This window comes from Cajanus cajan, chromosome 4 (assembly GCF_000230855.2).
Source record: "Cajanus cajan strain Asha chromosome 4, NIPB_CcT2T_4, whole genome shotgun sequence".
In the NCBI taxonomy this organism is placed as follows: domain Eukaryota; kingdom Viridiplantae; phylum Streptophyta; class Magnoliopsida; order Fabales; family Fabaceae; genus Cajanus; species Cajanus cajan.
Genome location: NC_138520.1, coordinates 55,981,734 through 56,003,556, shown reverse-complemented (window position 1 = coordinate 56,003,556; position 21,823 = coordinate 55,981,734). Strand labels below are relative to the sequence as shown.

General features: G+C 32.9%; 1 protein-coding gene across 1 annotated transcript; it reads right to left on the bottom strand.

The window, feature by feature from the left end:
• Positions 1-126: 126 nt before the first annotated feature.
• LOC145957380 (uncharacterized) lies at positions 127-20,318 on the bottom strand. Its single transcript, XM_083073625.1, has 4 exons — positions 20,249-20,318; positions 17,885-18,429; positions 17,631-17,797; positions 127-543 (listed from the first exon to the last, which is right to left on the bottom strand). The coding sequence occupies exons 1-4, from the start codon at positions 20,316-20,318 to the stop codon at positions 489-491; spliced, it is 837 nt and encodes a 278-aa protein (XP_082929751.1). The 3' UTR covers positions 127-488.
• Positions 20,319-21,823: the final 1,505 nt, after the last annotated feature.

The following is a 21,823-nucleotide window of genomic DNA, read 5'->3' as shown; positions in this document are numbered from 1 at the left end:
TAAACGCAAGCAACCTAGATTCATTAAGCATGAAAAGATGTTGAAAACTTATTAATATAGAAATCCAATGAAGAAGAAGAAAACGGAACAGAAATGCATATGCGAATAAAACCTTAAATAAAGTTTTCAATCTGCTCAAGGAGCCAACCCCAAGGGTTTTAGCCTTCCATTAAAATGAAAATGCAGAGATAGCAAAATAGGAGAAACAAGAGAAGGACAAATACGAATCTGTATTAACTTCAAGTAACAGAGAACATAAAAAATGTGAAGGAAGAAACAAAAATGTCCAAAGGAAGAGGAGGAAAAAACTAAAGCGTGGTCACATCAGTCTTCAGGTGGTGGCTGCATGATCAACCTACTTAGGTCCTAAAACCCTAGAAACATAAATGGGCCCCCTTCCCATGTGTCTGGCCCAAAATTACAAAAAATGAGGTTAACAAAAATGTAAATAAGTTGCTGATGTGGTGACATGGCGCTGACGTGACACTTTATCTCTTGAAATCCAAAAATAATGTCCAAGCCCAAAAATGCCTCACAATTAACCTGAAAATAATTAATAGACAAAAAATTAGACCAAGTGAATTTGAATTAATTAAAATTTGAATTACTGGCCAATGAAGCCCAAACAGTAAAAATGTGCAATTAATAAGCAATTAAGTTCAAATCATCAATTAAAATAAGTACAAAAAGATAAATAAATAAATAAGGGAAAATAATGACTCATCACATAGTTAGCTTAACTTGACTGTCCACCATGGTTTGGGAGACTTGTGGAGCAAACTTCTAACTTAGAAGCTTGGGAAGCAAGCTAAGTTAAAAGCTTGTAGCACAAGCTTCCCAAGTGTGCAAGACAAGCTGCTAATTTGGCCAAGGGAGAAGCATGGGCTGCCTAGGCTTGTTTCCAACAAGTCCTCCAATCAAAAAATCTTGGAATTGGTTTAGTTAGGTTAAATCAATTCCTTGGAAAATATGGAAAAAAACAAGCCCAATAAGTAAAATTTGGCCTAGGCCCAATCCTAACCCAATTACTAATTGCACCTACACACCTTACTAATTGTCACCCCACTTCTATTGTTGAAAATACAAAAATGAATGACCTTTAATACAAGGTCAAATGGAGTAAAAGTCTCCAAGGAACATACCCTAAAATCTAAAAGGAACATTCTATAAGTAAAGAAAGAAAGTGTCTCACAAATACAAAGGTAAAATGAACCTATACAAGAACTACTATATACAAATGGTATGAAAGGTCTTCAAAATTAACTCATTCCTCTTGGATCCTTAAATATATCACCTCTTGGTCTTCTTGGCCTTAATTAGCATGAAATAGTGAAATAACTTTAACTCTTAAACAAATAAAATTAAAAAATAAATATAGAGGATTCAAATTTTTGTCTCTTCCAGGTTGGTATTCTTGTACTTCTTTATTCAACAATCATATAACTCCAATAAAGAAACTCTTCTATACATATGTTCTATGTATTTCAAGGCCATTTTTACATACATTACCATCCAAGATGAGTTTCCAATGGAAGAAACATCTCGAGGCTTTGACATATGGGGCTGGTTCAGATTACAAGTTATAGTGACAACTTTTATGTTTGATTCATATCAAACAAAAAAGTAGGGGGTGATGTGGCATAAATGGTTTTAACTTTTAAGGCATTGGTTTTTCCCTCCTATACTATTTCATGTGTGATTCTTCTAAAGATTTACTCTCCATTTCATTCATGATCTTCAATAGAAATCGGATGTTATCTTTTAGCATAGATATGCCTATATGTTCAATTAAGTGTATTCTGTTTTGGATACTGGAATCAGGATTGATTATGTTTTTAGGGATTTGCTAAAGAGATTTAGGGGGGTATATTGGATTAGGATTTTAAAGGACTTTTTTAGTTTAAAAAAAATCCTGCAGATTTTGAAAGACTTTGCAGGATTTTCATGACTTTTAAGATTTTGCAAGATTCTACAAGACTTAAAATCAAGATTTTAATAGATTCTGCAAGACTTTTAAATCAGGATTTGTGGGATTTTGTAGAATTTTTGTGGATTTTTTTACATTTGATAAGATTTCAAAAAAAAATTCATACATTCAAATTTAAAAAGAGTCAAAGACAAAAATAATAAAAAAAACAATAATGTCTAGATAAATAATAATAATAATTCTCCATAATATTCAATCCTCTTAAATAGCATTCACTTATATATCCATAGCAATACTAGTCCTCCAAGCATTAGCGTCTTTTCGCTCTTGCTCCTAGGTTTGAATAATAAGCTCAAAAGTATGATCTTCATTAACTGGTAACATTGAAGATGAAGGTTCATCCACCGCTTCAATTGAAAATTCATCGGAATGACATTCTTTACGTAGAAAGTTATGTAATGTTGCACATACTAACACAAGTTCTACTTGTGTCTTAAATAAAAATTGTGAACCTTAATTTAAAAATACCAAATATTCTCTCAATCACATTCCTTAAAGACGCATGACGAAGATTGAACAATTCTTTCTCATTTGTAGTCATTACCCTAACCTGCAAAATCTTGTAGATGATATCTTACACCTCGAAATGGAGCTAAAAATTGGCGTCGATTAGGAAATCCACAATCCACCAAAAAATATTTACCTAATTACATATGCAATATATATAATATTAGTATAATAATAATTATAATTATAATAATTATTATTATTTAAAGAATAAGAATTTAGATATAGAGAATATATATATATATATATATATGTATATTATTTTAGTTATATTTTTTTAACGATATTTATAAATGTAAATTATTCTAACAAATATTTTAACAATATTTTCTTTTTTAAAAAATAAGCTAATGAAAGCATAAATCCTAAATCCTAAAAAATTAGATACTGCAATGTCTTATGTTATTTTTTTTTTTAAAATATAAAAAGTCCTAATTTCACAATATAAAAAAAATTCATAGTAAAAAAAATAAAATAATTGTTGAGTCATAAAAGGAGGAGGGATAAGAGTAACAAACTTAAGGGAATGAGAGATATTGTAGTTTTTATACTGAGAGGGTTCTTCCCTCAACTAAGATCCATTTTCATCTCATTCTACTCACAGAAATCCTAACAAATTCATCTTTTATATATATATATATATATATATATATATATATATATTGTAGAGATTATGATATTAATTTCATCTTTTACCTTTTTCTTTTCTTGACGTGTGTTATAAAAAAAATTACCACTTAAAAATTGAAATTTCAAGCATTTTTTTGTGTTATATAAAGGAACAAATTCAACTACATAGAATAAAATAAAGCAAGTCAATTAAAGAGAACGAACAAAAAAATAGAGCAAGTCAATGACACTATCATTTACATATCGGAGTTTCACAAAATAGGAGAATGAGATGAGAACAGTATTACAATATTATATATGAGCAATGAACAATAGTGCAGTAATATTAGCAGAGAAAAAATGGAGAAGACAAAAGCATAAAAAAAAAGATGAAAAACTCACTTGAAAATTCTTGAAAAGTCACTTCAAACAATTCTTCAAAATCTGATGGGTTTGGATGAGATTGTTTTATGAATTTGGTATTTATAGATAACACTAGAAAGTCCTTCAAAATTCCTCTCACACAATAATCCTTTAAAATCCTTATATTTTTGAATACCAATGGATTGTTTTTAAGTTGTAAAAAATCTCAAATGAATACCAATAGATTTTAATTGATTCTTTAAAAAATCTTGAAAATCCAGATTGAATACCACTGGATTGTTTTTAAGTGACATAAAATCCTGATTGAATACCAATGAACTTTTTTACTCGAAAAAAGTCTTTTAAAATCTTACGAAATCCTAAACCAATACACTCCCTTAGTATTTGGATTCTATTTTTTTTTACCCATTGAATAATTATTTATATATGTTGTGTAATTTTTTATTTTATTTAATTATGATCAAATATTGTCATTTATTTTTTATGACATTTAAAACTAAATGATGATGCTTTTAAATATTGGTCAGGAGCTGTAAATTTCTTAAGAAAGAGGTAACAAGAAAAAAAATACTATTTTTGGTAGCTTTAAACGGCTAGAAAATGTAAAATGTCAAACATTATAATTTATGTAATTATATTCGAACAATAAACACGTAAATATTATTATAATTATAAATAGTATTAATTTATTAAAATAAGTGGTCTTAGAATTCCATAAGTAAAATTATTATTAAAGTAAGAGTTACTTGAATTAAATAACATAGTCATTATTAATTTTAAAGGATTAATATATATAGATGTTTGTCATTAATATATAGAGTTATTTAATTAAATAATATTTTAAACTTATGTATTAACTTAAATTTTATATATAATTAATACTATAAAATAAAATATTATTTTATCTTTTATATTCATAAAAATAACAAATTAAGTACATTAAGAAATATTTATCAAGTACTTTATTGATTTCTTGGTACATCGAAAATCATATTTCAAAATATGACTTTTTAATATATATATATATATATATATATATATATATATATATTATTTTAACATTAAAAATTAATTAAATTTGAAACACAACTTTTTTTTCAAGAAAAAATTTATGAAAGTAGTCTCTAAAAGAAGAAAAAAGAATTAAAAGTGTTTTCAGTCATTTTAGGAAAATTTTAAAAATCTACCAGTTGGAGAATTTCTTAAAAAAATTACACCGGAAGATAAATAAATAAATAAGATGTGTAATATTTATATCCAAAAGAAAGTAGTAAATCCATATAAAAATTGAAAAGTGGTTAGGGGAAACACAATCTCATATATGCAACGAACAAAGATGAAGAAAGAAATCCTGTCATGGCTTCCGGTGAAGGATCTCATGCGATTCAGGTGCCTTTCTAAGACCTGGACTACCCTTATGTTTTCATCATGCATTCGTTAAATTGCACCTCCAAAGATCTTCCAAGAACAAGCATGTTCTATTATCTTTCTACCAACATGACAATGTTGTGCACTATTAAAAATTTTCTTATTACATACGGCTTTCTTGCAAAGTTTTCATCTGTAGGTAATATCTTCGTATATAATATATTTTTGCGAATTTTAAAATTTTTAAGAAATTTTCCTGCGAAATTTCTTGCGAAAAAAATTTCGCAGGAACGTTTCCTGTGAATTTTTTTGCAAAAAATTCTGCAGGAATAATTTTTACGAAAAAAATTAAAGAAATTACTATAAATTCTATCAATAATTTTTTAACTTTCAAATGCTTACAATGAGTTGATCCGAAGTATTTGTTTTCATGCCTCTAACATGTGATACACAATCTTTTAAATTCTAAGATTGTAGATTATAAGCCTAACGCTCAACCATACAAATCAACTTGTAAGGTAAGTGTTGCCCCAATATTCTCTTTAATTTTTTTTTTATTTTCAATCGATGTGGGACTTGAAGTTTTTTTTAAATATTAATCTTATAAATTTAAATATATTTTTTTTTATTTTTCCTGCAGATTAAAATTGGTAGGAAAATTCGCAGGAAAAGTTATTTGCAAATTTTTTCTACCATTTAATAAACATTACTTGCGAATTTATTTTTGCAAGAAAATCTGTAAGAAACAAAATAAAATTCTTATAATATTTTCTGCAAATTTTTACCATGAAATTTTTTTTATGATCATTAAAATTGTAGTAAAATTTGCAAAAATTTCTTGTAAATTATTTTTTGTAAAAAAATTTGTAAGAAATATTTGCAAATTATTTTTCGCAATTAAATTCGTAAAAAAATTTACAAAATTATTATTGCAAGAAAATTTACAAAATATTTCTGCGAATACTTTTTTTTTTTAAAGAAAAATTTGCAAAAAAAAATGACATTTCTAATACTGGTAAGGTGATTGGAATGATGCAAGTGTTGCTGCTGCAACCTGTTCTATACATGGTTTACTTAGAACCCAACTTCCACTATAAATAATTGTATCCGCCGTTTCAGTGAAACTAACATTGTTATAGGGGGGCATGCAATGGCTTAGTTTGCATATGTAGTTTTTATATTACAGATCATTATATCAAATACTGGGTTCGGTTTTGGAACCCCGCCACGAGAATCATGTCCGAAGATTCACCACACATAGTTCTTTTTGTGTATGATTATCAAAATGAACCCTATTATCTGAAATTTGGATTTGGGTTTGATGATTAGAGTGACACTTATAAGGTGGTGATGATCCTTTTGAATGTTCAGTCCCCTAAATGGGAGACGAGAGAGTTCTCACCTTAATTGGGTGATTCTAGTTGGAAGAAGACTTTAACTTGCCCCCTTTTTCCCTTGCCAGATCCAGTTGTTTGACAGTTAGTAAGTGGCACTCTTAATTGGTTAGCACTTAGCAGCATCGGTAATGGACCTTATGGTTATCAATGGGATAGTGTTACTATTGATGAGTTAGTAATATTTTCCTATGATCTAAAGAATGATACGTACAAATATTTGTTGAAGCCTCATGGTCTTCTTGAAGTCCATCCTCGTGAGCCTTATCTTGGGTTTTGAAAAGATGTCTTTGTCTTTCTCTTGATTACAAGAATACCCATTTTGTTGTTTGGCTAATGAGAGAGTTTGGAATTGAAAAATCTTGGACTCAGATTCTTAATGTTAGTTACGAACATCATCAACCAAGACATGGCTTTCCACTTAAATTCATGCCTTTGTTCATGTCTGAAAATGAAGATATCCTGCTTTTGGTAGACGAAGGAGGTTCACAATTTGTTGTCTATAATCTGAGAGATAATAGAATAGATCATACTCATGGTTTCAGTGTCCGCTCATATAGCTATTTCTCTTATGATTAGATTCTGAAATCACTGAGAAACAAATAAGCAAATGGATAATAGTATGGCTTGACTTTGCCATACTGAACTTTTACTATCCATTTGCTTATTTGTTTCTCAGTGATTTCAGAATCTAATCATAAGAGAAATAGCTATATGAGCGGACACTGAAACCATGAGTATGATCTATTCTATTATCTCTCAGATTATAGACAACAAATTGTGAACCTCCTTCGTCTACCAAAAGCAGGATATCTTCATTTTCAGACATGAACAAAGGCATGAATTTAAGTGGAAAGCCATGTCTTGGTTGATGATGTTCGTAACTAACATTAAGAATCTGAGTCCAAGATTTTTCAATTCCAAACTCTCTCATTAGCCAAACAACAAAATGGGTATTCTTGTAATCAAGAGAAAGACAAAGACATCTTTTCAAAACCCAAGATAAGGCTCACGAGGATGGACTTCAAGAAGACCATGAGGCATCAACAAATATCTGTACGTATCATTCTTTAGATCATAGGAAAATATTACTAACTCATCAATAGTAACACTATCCCATTGATAACCATAAGGTCCATTACCGATGCTGCTAAGTGCTAACCAATTAAGAGTGCCACTTACTAACTGTCAAACAACTGGATCTGGCAAGGGAAAAAGGGGGCAAGTTAAAGTCTTCTTCCAACTAGAATCACCCAAGGTGAGAACTCTCTCGTCTCCCTTTTATAAGACTGAACATCCAAAAGGATCATGACCACCTTATAAGTGCCACTCGAATCATCAAACCCAAATCCAAATTTCAGATAATAGGGTTCATTTTGATAATCATACGCAAAAAGAACTATGTATGGCGAATCTTCGGACATGATTCTCGTGGCAGGGTTCCAAAACCGGACCCAGTATTTGATATAATCATCTGTCTTAAAATAACTGCATATGCAAACTAAGCCATTGCATGCACCTATGACAATGTTAGTTTTACTGAAACGGTGGATACAATTATTTATAGTGCAACATGAGTGCTCAAGTAAACTATGTATATAATAGGGTGCAGCAAAGTGGTCTCAGATATGATTTATTTATTTTTTTTGACAGAAAATGGTGTCAGGTATGATGTTCCCTTGTCTCGTCAATCTCCCTACCAACTTTTCAATTTTCAAATGATTTCTAATACTTTTCTCGAGATGGAAATGTTTAAACACCTAAATTATATACCAATGTATCTATAATTTACAGGTAGGCAAATTCTATCGTTCACCTATGAGTGGCATGTAATAATGTCATTTCATAATCCTATTATTACACTTGGTAATTTTTGTTGAGAGTTTTAGAGTTCACAGGTATTGAGAACACATTAATCTATGAAGGATTGAATAAGAAATATGAAGAGTCAGTTAAAAAAAGGTATAAAAGAGAATTTTTCAAAAAGGAAGTTGATAACTCAAAATTTTCAAGAATCCTAGAGAAAAGTTAGAGATAGAATTCTCACTCCCTTCTTTCTTTCTTCTTCATTTTCATTTTAAGTATTCCTTTTCTACCATTTTCTTCTCTAGGAGAGGTGGTGAAGAATCTGAGTTCCGAGGTCAAAACTTCAAGCTTGTGGTGTACTAAGTCACTTTTCCTTCTATTTCTTTGCAGATTTTCTTTGAGAGGTAAGGAAAGTTGTTATTTCAAATATCTTGTGTACATTGTAAGGTTGTAATGCTGAAGTGAATTAATTTTGGGTTGTTAAGAAGCAGTGAATCTAGAAATTTTTTTTTAAGTGGGACAATAAAATATTTTATAATATTTTTCTATTAAAAAATATAATAAGAGTTTAGAAAAAGTTTATTTTTGTGATAAAAGAATTAACATATCCAGTTTTTATAAACTAAAATATTCTCATAAATAGAGTAACAATTTGTTTTCTTTTTCTGACTGATATTATATTTAAGTGTGACTTTGTAATTTTTAGTAACTTATTTAATATTAGAGGAATAAAATAGTATAAACTATTATAAGGTAAAGATAATATAATTACTATTTGTTTTCTTTTGTATCTCTTCTAATTTATATGTTCATTTAAAACAAAAATAGTTTATGAGAACAACGCCTATTTTTTTTATAAGAGTAAATTTATTTATTTTTTATTAAATATGTTTAAGTAAGAAAACTTTGTGTAACAATTACTCTCATTTCTTTTAATTTGGATTTTCCCATACCCATATACGATGTACATATACAAAACCAAAAGAGTTAAAAGTTAAAATAAAAATTAAGAAACAACATATATTTGTAAACTAAATTATGATATCTTTAATAAATAAAAAAGTAATAAATCTTTCGGTCAAAATTATTTGGATTGGACACATGGAGCAAAACAAGCCAAGGCCGCCCACTCCCTCCTTTAGCCGAATTGGCTCCTTAGCCTTGGTGCCTTGGGAAGCTTGTGCTACAAGCTTATAACTTAGCTTGCTTCCCAAGGAAGATAAGATAGAAGCTTGCTCCACAAGCCTCCTAAACTAAGGTGGACGGTCAAGTTAAGCCAACCATGGTTCTCTTGAACCATGGTTAAGCTTAGCTTTCTCCATAAGCTACCTACTTCTATATAAGTCTCTCCCTCACACTTGTACTCACTTTTGACCTTAATGAGATTGAATTTTCAGAAATTTCTCTCTCTCTCAAGAGTCCCCAATCCGTGGAGAAACTCTCTCCCCTAGGAAACCTTCACAAAGGACTTTTTCCTTTGTGCCTTGGTTTCCTCTTCTCTTCTTCTCCTTCAAGAAGAGACTGGGCCTCAAGTGTGGCTTCTACAAGCTTTGGTGCTTGTTCTTGTTGCTTCCACCATTGTTATCAAGGACCTCAAGAGAAGAAAGGACATGGAAGATGGAGCTTGAAGTAGAACACCAATCACTCTTCAAGCATTTCCATCACTTGCTAAACCATGAAAGCTTCTAACTTCTCCAACACTTTTTGGGGTGGGCCAATCTTGGATAGCTTTTATTTTCTTGGGGTCAACATGCACTCCCTCTTTACCGACTATGAATCCCAAGAAATTGACTTGATCTTGACAAAAGGTACATTTCTCAAAGTTGGCATAGAGGTGGTTGTCCCTAAGAATTATTAAGACTTTCCTTAGATATCCAAGATGTTCATCTAAGGTCTTGCTATATACAAGAATGTCATTAAAGTAAACTACGACAAACTTTCCTATGCAATCCTTAATAATATGATTCATTAGGTGCATGAAGGTGCTAGGGGCATTAGTGAGGCCAAAGGGCATCACTAACCACTCATACAGACCAAATTTGGTCTTAAAAGTGATTTTCCACTTATCAGCCTCTTTAATTCAAATTTGGTGATAACCACTTTTATGGTCAATCTTGGAAAATATGATGGCTCCATGCAACTCATCCAACATATCATCTAACCTAGAGATTGGGTGCTTATACTTTATTGAAATGTTATTGATGGCCCTACAATCAGTGCACATCCTCCATTTTTCATCTTTCTTTGGCACCAAAAGAATAGGGACGACACAAGGGCTAAGACTCTTTTGAACCCAACCCTTCTTCAACAAGTCATCAACTTGAGACTCTATCTCTTTGGTCTCTTGAGGGTTAGTCTTATAGGCAGGCCTATTTGGAAGACTAGCACGCGGTATGAGGTCTATTTGATGTTCTATTCCTCTTAAAGGTGGAAGTCCACTTGGAACTTCTTGAGGAAATAGGTCATCAAATTCTTTCAAAAGTTTTTGAACCTCTTGAGGTAGAGACTTAAGCTCATGACTAGTGGCAGCTAATGTCTCTTTGAAATATAGATGGTACAAAGGTTTTTCAAGCAAAAGTGTTTTCTTAATGTCATTTTTAAGGGATAAATGACTTTTGTGGAAAACTTATTTAGAGGGGACACTTGCCTCTAAACTTGGTACATTCTCTTCCCTTTCTTTATTTTTTTGGGGAAGGCCTTTCTTTTCATTCTTTTGTTTTCTTTTTTTTTTCTTCATCATCTCTTTTGACTTTCATTTATAGTTTGTCCTCGCTCACTTGAGAAGGTGATAGAGGACACAACACAATTTTCTTGCCCAAGTGATGGAAACTTATTTTGTTGGTGAAGCCATCATGAATAGTTTTCTTGTCAAATTACCAAGGCCTCCCAAGTAGAATATAACTAGCATCCAATGACACTATATAACATAAAACTTTATCTTTGTATTTTCCAATGGAGTTAGGTATATTCACTTGTTGGTTAACTACAATGCCTCCTTCCTCATTGATCCATTGTAATTTGTAAGGTTTAGCATGAGGTATAGTAGTTAAGGTTAACTTATCCACTAATATAGTGCTACAACAATTGCAACTAGATCCACTATTTACAATGAGAGAACAAGTATTTTCTAAAACTTTGCATCTTTTATGAAACAAGTTCTCTCTTTGGGATTGATCTAGATCACTAGATTGGTTTCCAATAAGCCTTCTAACCATTAACAAGTCTTCTTCACAAGGGTAGGTGTCTTCCTTAGATTCTAGGATTTCTTCCTCATCACTTGAAGAAGAAGTAGCTTCATCAAGTCTACTATAGTGATCTTGGCCTCTTAAAATCATGGTTTTCTTTGTTGGACATTGAGAAGCAATGTGCCCTCGACCAAAACACTTAAAGCACTTTATGTCACTTGTCTTAGTATCTTTGGAAGACGTCCTATAAGAGGGTTTATCTTTATCTTTTTCTTTTTCATTAGGAAAAGGTTTGAAGAGGGACCCTCCTTCTTGAAACTTTTGGAAATAGAGATAGTGGAGTCTTTTCGAAAAGTTTTTCTTTTAAGTTGGTGTTCCACTCTTGATCAAAGTTGAACAAGTTCATTCAAATCTCTATATGGTAGAAGCTCAACTTTGTCTCTTATTTCAAGGTTAACACTACTTTGAAACCTTGAGATGGTGGTCCTCTCTTCTTCCCTTATCCTAGCCCTCATCATGAGTAACTCCATAGATTACCTATATTCTTCCACACTAGATGACCCTTGTTTTAACCTTTGATGTTTATCCATGAGTTCTCGGTCATACTATGGAGGAATATGCCTCCTTCTCAAGGCACTACGGAGCTCATTCCAATACTGGATTAGGGGCTCATGGTTTATTCTTCTTTCTTTTTCTAAGGAGGTCCACCAATACATGGCATGCCCTTGGAAGCTAAGGGTTGCCAAGGAAACCTTCCTTTCTTCACTTATTCCGTGGCAAGAGAAAAGTTGTTCAACTTTCATTTCCCAATCTAAGTATGTTTCCACATTATCCTTGCCATGAAATGAGGGAAAAGTGATGGTGGGTTCCTTATTGGAAAACTCCCTATGCCTAGGTTGTCTTGGGGGTCTTTGATAGTAATCATCATTATGATGACTACTATATAGGCTATCACTTGGAGGTTGGGTATGATGCCCTTCCTCCTTATGTATACTTTGTAGGTATCCTAACCCCTTTTGCCCTTTGAGGACTTAGGAGGAGAGACTCTTGGTCTAGATCTACTAGGTTCCCCCTCCACAACTAGCTAGTCTAGCAAGCAACCTTCTAATCTTTTCATTTTTTTTCTCATTTTCTTTTTCCCTTTTCCTAAGTGCTTCCTCTTTTTTTTTTATTTTCTTCCTTTTTTTTTTCTTAGGTATTCTTTCAATTCCCTAATTTCTTCCCTAACACTAGGACGACTACTATATGAGTTTTGTCCATGCACAGTTGAATGATCAATCATCTTTGATTAAAAAAAGGTTTTCAAAAAAGTTCAAAAGATTTCACAAAGAGTGAGTGATGAAAAGATTTTCACAAAAGTTTTAAAGGTGCAAGATTGGTATAAAATGACCTAAGTGTACAAATTGAACTATCAAGGGAGGTGGACTACTAGGAATCACTTAAAAACCAAACCTTTTCAAGTAAGAATCACTAAGCCCTTTTACACTTTCTTACAAAAACAATTTTTGCACAAGAATTGAGTGTGTGTGTGTACGACCCCCTAGTAGGCAAATTGAAGCCTTCTAAAACAAAAAAAATTAAAGTAAAATACCTAAGCAAATAGACTACCAAAGCAAATAAGCATGCAAGGAAGGCAAATAAAGCATGTGCTAGTCGAGCTCCCTAGGGTGGGAGCTTGAATGGACCTTGGTGTTATTCAAGCAACTCCTACAAGCACTACTGGAATTACCCTAAGACAATGAGGTTTAAAGAGGCCAAATTACAACCCAAAATAAAAGAAACAAGGCCCAAATACAAGTGGCCTAAAAGAAATTGAACAAGAAATAAGCAAAATAGAATTAAGTCTTCAACTCCTCCAATTCGGCTCCTTTCACAAGGAACAAACTAGGTTAGTCCTCTCCTTTGGTGTTTTCACTCTTTGAGATGGGATCTCCATGGATTCAATCTCCACTCAAACCCCCCAACGAAATTTGCTAAGGGTTTTTGGAGGTAGTACTTCACTTACACCCAAAGATAACAAACCAACCAAGAACAAGAAGGAGGCCAAAGGAAATAAAACTGAAAATGCTCAAATAAAAGGCTAAACTCAATGAGAGATTAATGAGACAAACATAAGAGTTCCAAAGAAGACAAGCAAAATTAAGAAACATTAAAAGGGCTAGCACTCAAAGGGAAAATCCTATAATGGCACTAGAATGGAATTAAAACTTGATGGTTTTTGCTCTTGTAAATTTTAAGTCCTTTTTGTAAGGTCCACCCACGGTTTTTGAGTCTCAAACAAGGTTCAAAATTCAGTACAAGTCCAACTCCAATGTGCAAGGGTATTTAGGTCAAATTTCCACAAGTATAGCAACAATTCCTTTTGTTTTCCTTTTGTTTTCTTTTGTCTTTTTGGTTACGATTTTTTTTTCAGTTTCTGTCCAAATTTTGTTTCTATTCTTTCTTTAAAATGTTGCTTGGTTTTTACACTTGTGGGTGACTAAAAATGCAACACACAATAGGAGTCAAAAAGAGAGAGACAAGTGGCAACACATGAGTGGGTGAGGAAGCATTCTGTGAGTGGAGTGTGTCTTGTACTATTTTCTTTTTTTGGTGCAAATTTTTGTCAAAGATCCCAGCACTTACCCACAAGATTTTATCACTCACACATGTGCACAAAGGACAAAGGAATAATGATGTAATGATTATCATGGAAAGGTGGTCAATCATGTATGTGTAAGAAGTAAATCACACACAAAATTCAACTCAAATTTGGAGCATGCCAAGGACTAGTTAACATGCATGAATGATCCCTAAATGGTGCAGGGAATTTCAACTAACTCATGGAAAATCACATACATCACATATTTTCATTTTTTTGCATACATCAAATGGGTGCATCATACATGTGTGTGTGAGTGTGTGTGTATATATATATATATATATATATATATATATATATTATTTTTGGAGGTGGGTGAGAGAAACACAACTTTTGAAAAAACTTAAAAGGTAAAAAGATTAAAAAGAGATGCAAGAGATGTTCTTCATGTTCTTGACATATTTTTCCAGCACTCAAGAATAAAAAGAAAAAATGGCACACAAAAACCTAAGACTCAAGAAAAACCCTAAAGCACCAAAGGAGGCTTATGAACAAGTAATGAGCCATAGAGTAATAAAAGAAGACACTTACAACAAGGTTTTCATGGATGATAACAAGACATAAAGGAGGATGCAAGCTATGACCAAAAGATATAAGGACAAGAAATATAGAAGAAGACTAGTTATCCTTGAAGATAACCAAAGTTCATGATAACAAATGATGGACTCCTTTTCACCATTGGAGGGATAGTGACGTCCAAAGGGAAGATGAGCCCTTTTTTCCATGTTCAAAGTGATGCCTAAGGGCTGGACGTTCTTCAAGGGAGTGAGGAAAAAGAGGACATGGGTGTGAGAAATGAAGGAAGGGCGAATCAAGGAAGTGGAGGTAGGATGGTGTATGTTGGTGCTCTAGTTGGCTCACTTCACCAAAGTGGGGCTGAAGGCCACTCAAATAAACCCTAAACTCACTCAAGGAGGAGAGGGGAGGTTATGGGCGTGTAGACCTAGGTGACTAAGGAAGGATTTGAGGCAAAAAATGCTCACTCAAATTCATATAATCCAAAGTGTGTATAAGGTGGTAGGCTAAGGGTATATATAAGAGTAGGAAAGCATCTAAGGTTGCATTTAGGGTTGCATGGCCATGTAATGCAAGCCCAAATGCAAGCTAAATGCAACCTAAATGAACCCTAGATGATGTGTGGGTTCCCTTCCTCCTAAAAGACTAAAATACCCTTTGACCTAAAAATAGAAAAAAATGGACTTTGACCTCACAAGTCAAGGTTTAAGTCCTAAAATAAATCCTAAGCTAATTTGCCCATAATACAAAGGATAAATGAAAATACAAAATAAAATCCTATCATCTAAAGTACCCCAAAATACAAGGGTAAAAAGGAAAATAAAGCAATAAAATCCTATACTACTCAAAATGGGCCTAGGAGATGGATCAATACTCCACACTCATGATGAGTATGGCTCTAGGCATGGTGTTTCCTTCATCTTCCTCCATTCTCCTAGCCATGGACCTAGTAATAAGTCCCACGTGAAGCTCTAAGGGTGGTCCTTCATCATCTATCATATTCCCAGACAACTTCATGGATCTCTTTTTCATCAAATTGTGAAATGAGAACATTGTTTTGGGTTAGTGTAGTTTGTTGGAAATAAATCCCATCTAGCCTAAGTCTTTGCCACTTATCCTCTTATAATCTTTCTTCAAAATATTGCTTGACTTTTTCCTTTACTTATCTTAGATCATCTACCTAAGTTCCTGCAATATTCAAACCCCTAAAGCTATTCTTCCTACATTTCCAATTAATTACAATATGGAAATACTTGATGTTAGAATCACCCTTCAAAAGCCACTTATTCTAGATTTTTGTCTTAATATGGACTCATTCTTTAATGTTAACTGTCAAAATTGTACTAGTTCGTCACTTTTAAGCAACTATTTCACCTCTAATGTCCCATTTCCTCCTTCCTATTAAAATCATTTATTTTTTTCTCTACTATTTTTAGTTATGACTGAATATAGTCAAAGTATCTAGAATTCTAGAGTTTCATTTGTTCTTTCATTCTATTTAATTTTTCCTTAAGTACAAAAGCACCCTAGCCTTGCAAATAACCCTTTTTTCATGATTTGTAAACTAATTGCCTAAAAATTTTATCTTGCAACCTACCCAAAACATCTTTGGTCCCTAATTAATCTACCATATAATTTTTAGTAGAATGGGGCACTAGTCTAAGATATTTCTCTCACTACTACAGAAGTCACATTTTACATCGGTTTTTTTAGACATTTTACATCAGTTTTGAAAAAGATGTAGATTCAAGCGATGTAGAAAGTGCAAGACATTTTAAACCGATGTAAAAAGTCTCATTTCTACATCGGTTATTGACATAATCGATGTAAAATATGGCATATTTTACATCGGTTCTTGGTGGAACCGATGTAAAATATATCATATTCTACATCAATTATTAATAGAACCGGTGTAAAATATGTCATATTCTACATCAGTTATTGATAGAACTGATGTAAAATATGTCATATTTTACATCAGTTTTTGTTGGAACAAATGTAAAATATACATTATTCTAAGAGTGAAAAGAGCACCCATCAAGATGAGACAAACTGCATCATGATATGCGTGAGAAAATGTAGAAAGACAATAGGATATGCCTATAATCAAATAAAGTTTGCTATGGGTCAACAAAAATAATATAGAAAAAAAAGACTGATAAAAATTTAATTTAGAAACAAATTTTTTTATACTATTAGCCAATTGTAAATCATATAAATTATGCAGATATATATATACAAAAGTGAACATGTAACCAAAAGATAAGCTTATACACTAATACCAGTGCATCTAAGAATGGAAATTTTGAAGCAAATTTCAAAACGTACTAATTTAAATTTTACAATGATTCATGTTAACTAATTTTTTTAAAAGAAAAACAGTATTGATCAATTCAGAAAAATGAATAAATAATAGTATTACTCAGTTTAAGAATTAAAAAAAATCAGCATTGAACATTAAATTTACCAGAATGAGCATGTGCATACTAAGCATGCAAAATTCATATGAAAAACCAAAGGACATTGTCACTGAAAACAATGAATGCACAAAAAAACAAAAAAGACAACCCAAAGCTAGATAAAAGCAAGAAGTTGCCATACTTTCTCACATTCTGTGTAGGCATGCTAAACTTTGAGCACATGATTTCACATTCATAAATATGAATATGCAAATTTCATCAAAACCAAAGGTTCACTTTATGAAATTTGAAACACTAACACAACACATAATAAAAAGAAGAACAAACACTAATCCTTTCATCTCATAAATCAAGGAGAACAAAAGTAAAAAACCAGACAAACAGGAAGCACATAGAGAATTACAGTCAGGAAAAATTATCAACAATCCTGGCTCATAAGCATTGGCATCTGAACAAAATGACCCTAACAAACAAGTTATTTTCTCACTACAATGAGTCTATTTGGATACAATCTACAAATGCTTCTGAGAGCTTTTCTACCAAAAATTAGTTTTTTTTTCTCCCAGAAGAGAAGTTCTAAACTAGTATTCAAACAAACTCAATGTTCTTCATAATCATTTCAACATGAGATAAACAATTATCACTCTCCTAAACAGTAAGTAAAGTTGTCAACAAAACGATCTCATCAAAGATATTATTTTCTCACCACAACCACAATGCATGCAATCAAAATTTCAACAACAGACAAACAAAACAATCACTCACCCTCCTTACAACAATATATAAATCCAATGCAACAGCAGAAGAACGAACCTAAGATTCCTTGGTAGCACCACAAATAACCGAGGAAACATTGGGATTGGCAGCACACCACGGAATGGCAAGCTATACGACAAGGGCACTCCAAGCTCATCCGCTATCGGTTTCAATCCATCAATCTTCTTCAGCACATCATCCACCAATGACCTCGACGCCAAATTCTAAAAAATAAAAATAAAAATTAAAAAAAATCCCCTTTCAGTCGTAGGGATTGTAATTGGAGTGTGAAAATAGACATGTGAGTGAACCTTGTAATTCTCAAGAGAGAATATGCTATATGGAGGTATAAGTCCTTTCTTGTACTTGCCAGTGAGGACAGCCAATGCGAGAGGACTCCAAGTAGTGAGGCCCAAGCTGTAGTTGGAGTAGAGAGGGAGAAACTCAGCCTCAACCTTGTGGCGGGCCAAGAGGTTATACCCGGGCTGTTCGATGACGTTGTTAGAAGGGTAATACGGAACCCCGAGGAGCATCTTCTCGACCTCGGCCTTCTTCCTTTGGGCTGGGGTCTCAAGTTTAAATGCCAACGTTTCGTCGAACGAGAGGCTCCCGCGAAAGTTGGGAGCTTGGAGGGAGTCAAGGACGAGGACGGAGCGAGGCGCCATGTGGGCGGAGAGGAGGGCGCGGGCGAGGGCGTGGGCGAGGGCGTGGGCGAGGACGGGGACGGCGGCGAGGAGGGCAGAGGGGGAGAGGGTGAAGAGGTCGGCAGTGTGGTTGGGGCGGGAGAGGGGGAGATCCAGGAGGAGGAGGGTGTTAGAAAAGAATGACTCAATCCAAGAGGGGGGTGAATTGGATTCTATAACACTTTAAAAATTTTCAGAGTTCTTAGGATCTTTATTTCAATTCAAACTTTTCTAATATGAATTTTCAATGAAGTTCCTTAAAGACTTGTTAATGAAAATGAGTCCTATATGCTTTCTTGATTAATCTTTAATAAACTCCAAAGTTAAGAGCAATTAATATGCAATACTTTGATTCAGTCTAAAGTAATGTTGTGCATATAAACATGTTAATCAAGATTATTCCCTTTCACACACAACCAAAATATTGTTCAAAGTAAAAGATAAGGGTAAGAGAAGATTGCACAAGTCTTTTATCCGGGTTCAGCCACTCCACATGTGACCTACATCCAGTCCTCAATCATAACTTTATCAAGATTTGTTCCACTATCTTAATGAAGAAGGTTTACAAGCATACCACACATGCATACACTCCTACATTCAAGATAACCACTTTCTTGACCCCAAGAAAGCACCTCTTGTAGAAACCCACTACAAGAGTTCCTTACCACTTGAGACACCTAATCAAGATTTACAATCATTCACAAAGAATTAAAGGAACGAATTCATCTGGAAACTGAACAAATCAGATAGTGAACTCAGAAGCAAATCTTAATCTTTCTATTTCAAGAATGTGATGATGATGATGATCTTTTCTCAAAGCATTTCAAAAAGGTTTTACTTCTTGGTTTCACAAAGAAAACACTCCAAGAAGGTCACAAAGACTTCACAATAACGTTTTTCTCTTTTTGATTCTCTGTTCTATCTTTTTTTATCTTGTTCTGAAGTTTCAAAATGTGAACTATTTATAACATTTTCAGAACCAGATAATCGATTATTTTAAAGGATAATCGATTATTTTGTTCTTCATGATTGCTGGAAATTAACCAAGAATAGATTAATCGATTATTTTGCAGGATAATCAATTATTCCAGAGATTGATTCCTGGGACACAAATAATCGATTATTATAGCAAGGCATCATTTTCACCTGTTGCTGGAATAATCGATTATATTTAATGATAATCGATTATTTTGAGTTAGTTTTCAAAAACTCTGTTTTATGTCTCAAAATAACTTTTCAAGTTTCTAACTCATCATCATACTCACTCTTAGTCAGATTACATAAAGATTAATCCATGCACAAAGCACACACACATGCAAAATAAGCTCAACAAAACAATACAACTTATGAGCTACTCCTATTACACAACATAATAACCATATTTTTTTCTTGACTTTGTTTTTGACTTGTTGATGTCCTTGGTCAGCTTTGATTCTCAGAATCCATATTTTGTTATTATCAAAACCTTCATTCTCCAAGTTTGAGTTGATTCACTACTCCATGAATCTCAATAGAGGGAGGCGGCGGGGGTGGAGTGGCGGAGGCGGCGGAAGAAGGCGGAGAGGGCAACGATGAGGAAGGAAGGAGTGTGGGGTTGGGAGATGAGGAAGGGTGTGGGGAGAGATGGGGAAGGGGGTGTGAAGGTGTTCGCAGGGCATAACACATATTAGGGTATGACTTCTACATCGGTCATAAGAAAACCCGATGTAAAACAACTTCCTGATTCAATTTCTACATCGGTCAATAATAAAACTGATGTAGAATTGTTCATATTTACATCGTTTCTTCTCCTAACCGATGTAAATATGTTTTCATTTTCTTGTTATTTACAAGTTTTCCACCGCGTTTATGATTTACATTGTTTCTAGTATAACCGATGTAAATATAGCGATGTTAAAGAGTGTTTTTCTAGTAGTGTCTCTAGAATATGTTGGGAGCATCCTAGCCACATTGTTAACCATTCCCTAAAAATTAAAAATCTATCCAACTTACTTTTCACAGTTCCATTAGGTCTAAACCAAGTGAAGGTCATCCCTAATGATGGGACATCTTCTAGTTCCATATCAAATATGAACTAATTAAATTCTCTTGAATCAGCCCTCCTTACTTCAAATCTTGACTCACCTTGCCACATAGACCTCTTCCTAATACTATTGAAATCTCCTACCATGCACCACATACAATTATTATTGTTTGCTCTTTTCTCCTTCAATTCAATTGACGTCCTCCTTTGATTTCCTACCACGCACCACATACAATTATTATTGTTTGCTCTTTTCTCCTTCAATTCGATTGACGTCCTCCATTTTTGGCTAGACTATAAGATGCATAAACATCAACAATGGTTACTTATATACCGTTCTCCTTCCACATACCTACCACCCCTACATATCCATCTCCTTTCAAATCTATTCATCATGTCAAAAATTAAGGTATTCTAAATGCACAAGAGTTTACCAACTAAATTATTTGCAAGTTCAGTCACCAAATCAAAATCACTATCACCCCATAGTGATTGAGCTACCTGTTGGCTAATATCCCTTTTCTTTGTCTCCTGTATACATAGAAATTGCACTTCCTTTCTACTAATCAGATTCCTAATGTACCTCAACTTCACCTTCCCCTAACCCCTTCATATTAAACGACACTATCGTCATAAATTACACTTTCGAACTCCCTCTCCTTCATTGAGCTTCTCATTCCCTTGCTAATCCCTTTTTACTAGCACCAACAGTTTCTCCATAATTTCTTTTTCGTTCCCTCCATGTGTTACCCCCAATGATAAGGCCATCTCCCATAGTTTTTTTTAGTTCCTTACCTTGATTTCGCAACCAAAATAATCGAAGAGATAATAGAACATGCCATATTAATTTGAATAGTTTCATGGACTACAACTTTTTAGTTTTCTCTTACGATTATGTTCAAAGCTTGGCTTTGTCACATTGAAATTATGTTATCCTACATTTGCTTAATTATATGTTAAATTATGTTAGTGGTTTAAGGACTTTTCAATTCCTTAGTTGGTTTGATTTGTTAGATTTTCCTAGTTATTGTATTGCTAATGGTTAGATTTCTTTGGATTCTATCATATTTATAATAGTAAACTACTACATGATCTTCTTCAAAAGAAATCACTACTATAAAAGTGTCATTTTCTTGCAAATTTTCCTACAAAAAAATATTTGCAGAATTTTTTTGCGAATTTTCCTGAAAAAAATATTCGCAGAAATTTTTTGCGAACTTATTTGCGAAAAATAATTTACAGATATTTCTTACAAAATTTGTTACAATTTTAATAATCATAGAAATTTTTTTCCATGGTAAAAATTTGCATAAAATATTGTAAGAATTTTATTTTGTTTCTTGCAGATTTTCTTGCAAAAATAAATTCGTAAGTAATGTTTACTAAATGGTAGAAAAATTTGCAGGTAAATTTTCCTGCGAATTTTCCTACAAATTTTAATCTGCAGGAAAAATAAAAAATATATTTAAATTTATAAGTTTAATATTTTAAAAAAACTTCAAGTCCCACATCGATTGAAAATAAAGCAATTAAAGAGTATATAA

Bases quoted from the DNA above. Each gene is read 5' to 3' on its own strand.
- LOC145957380 (XM_083073625.1), bottom strand. From the start codon at position 20,318: ATGGAACTAGAAGATGTCCCATCATTAGGGATGACCTTCACTTGGTTT. The intron at 17,798-17,884 runs GTTCACTCACAT...TTTATTTTTTAG, and splicing joins TCTCTCTTGAGAATTACAAG to AATTTGGCGTCGAGGTCATT. The intron at 544-17,630 runs GTTCGTTCTTCT...AATTATTTTCAG, and splicing joins GTGCTACCAAGGAATCTTAG to GTTAATTGTGAGGCATTTTT.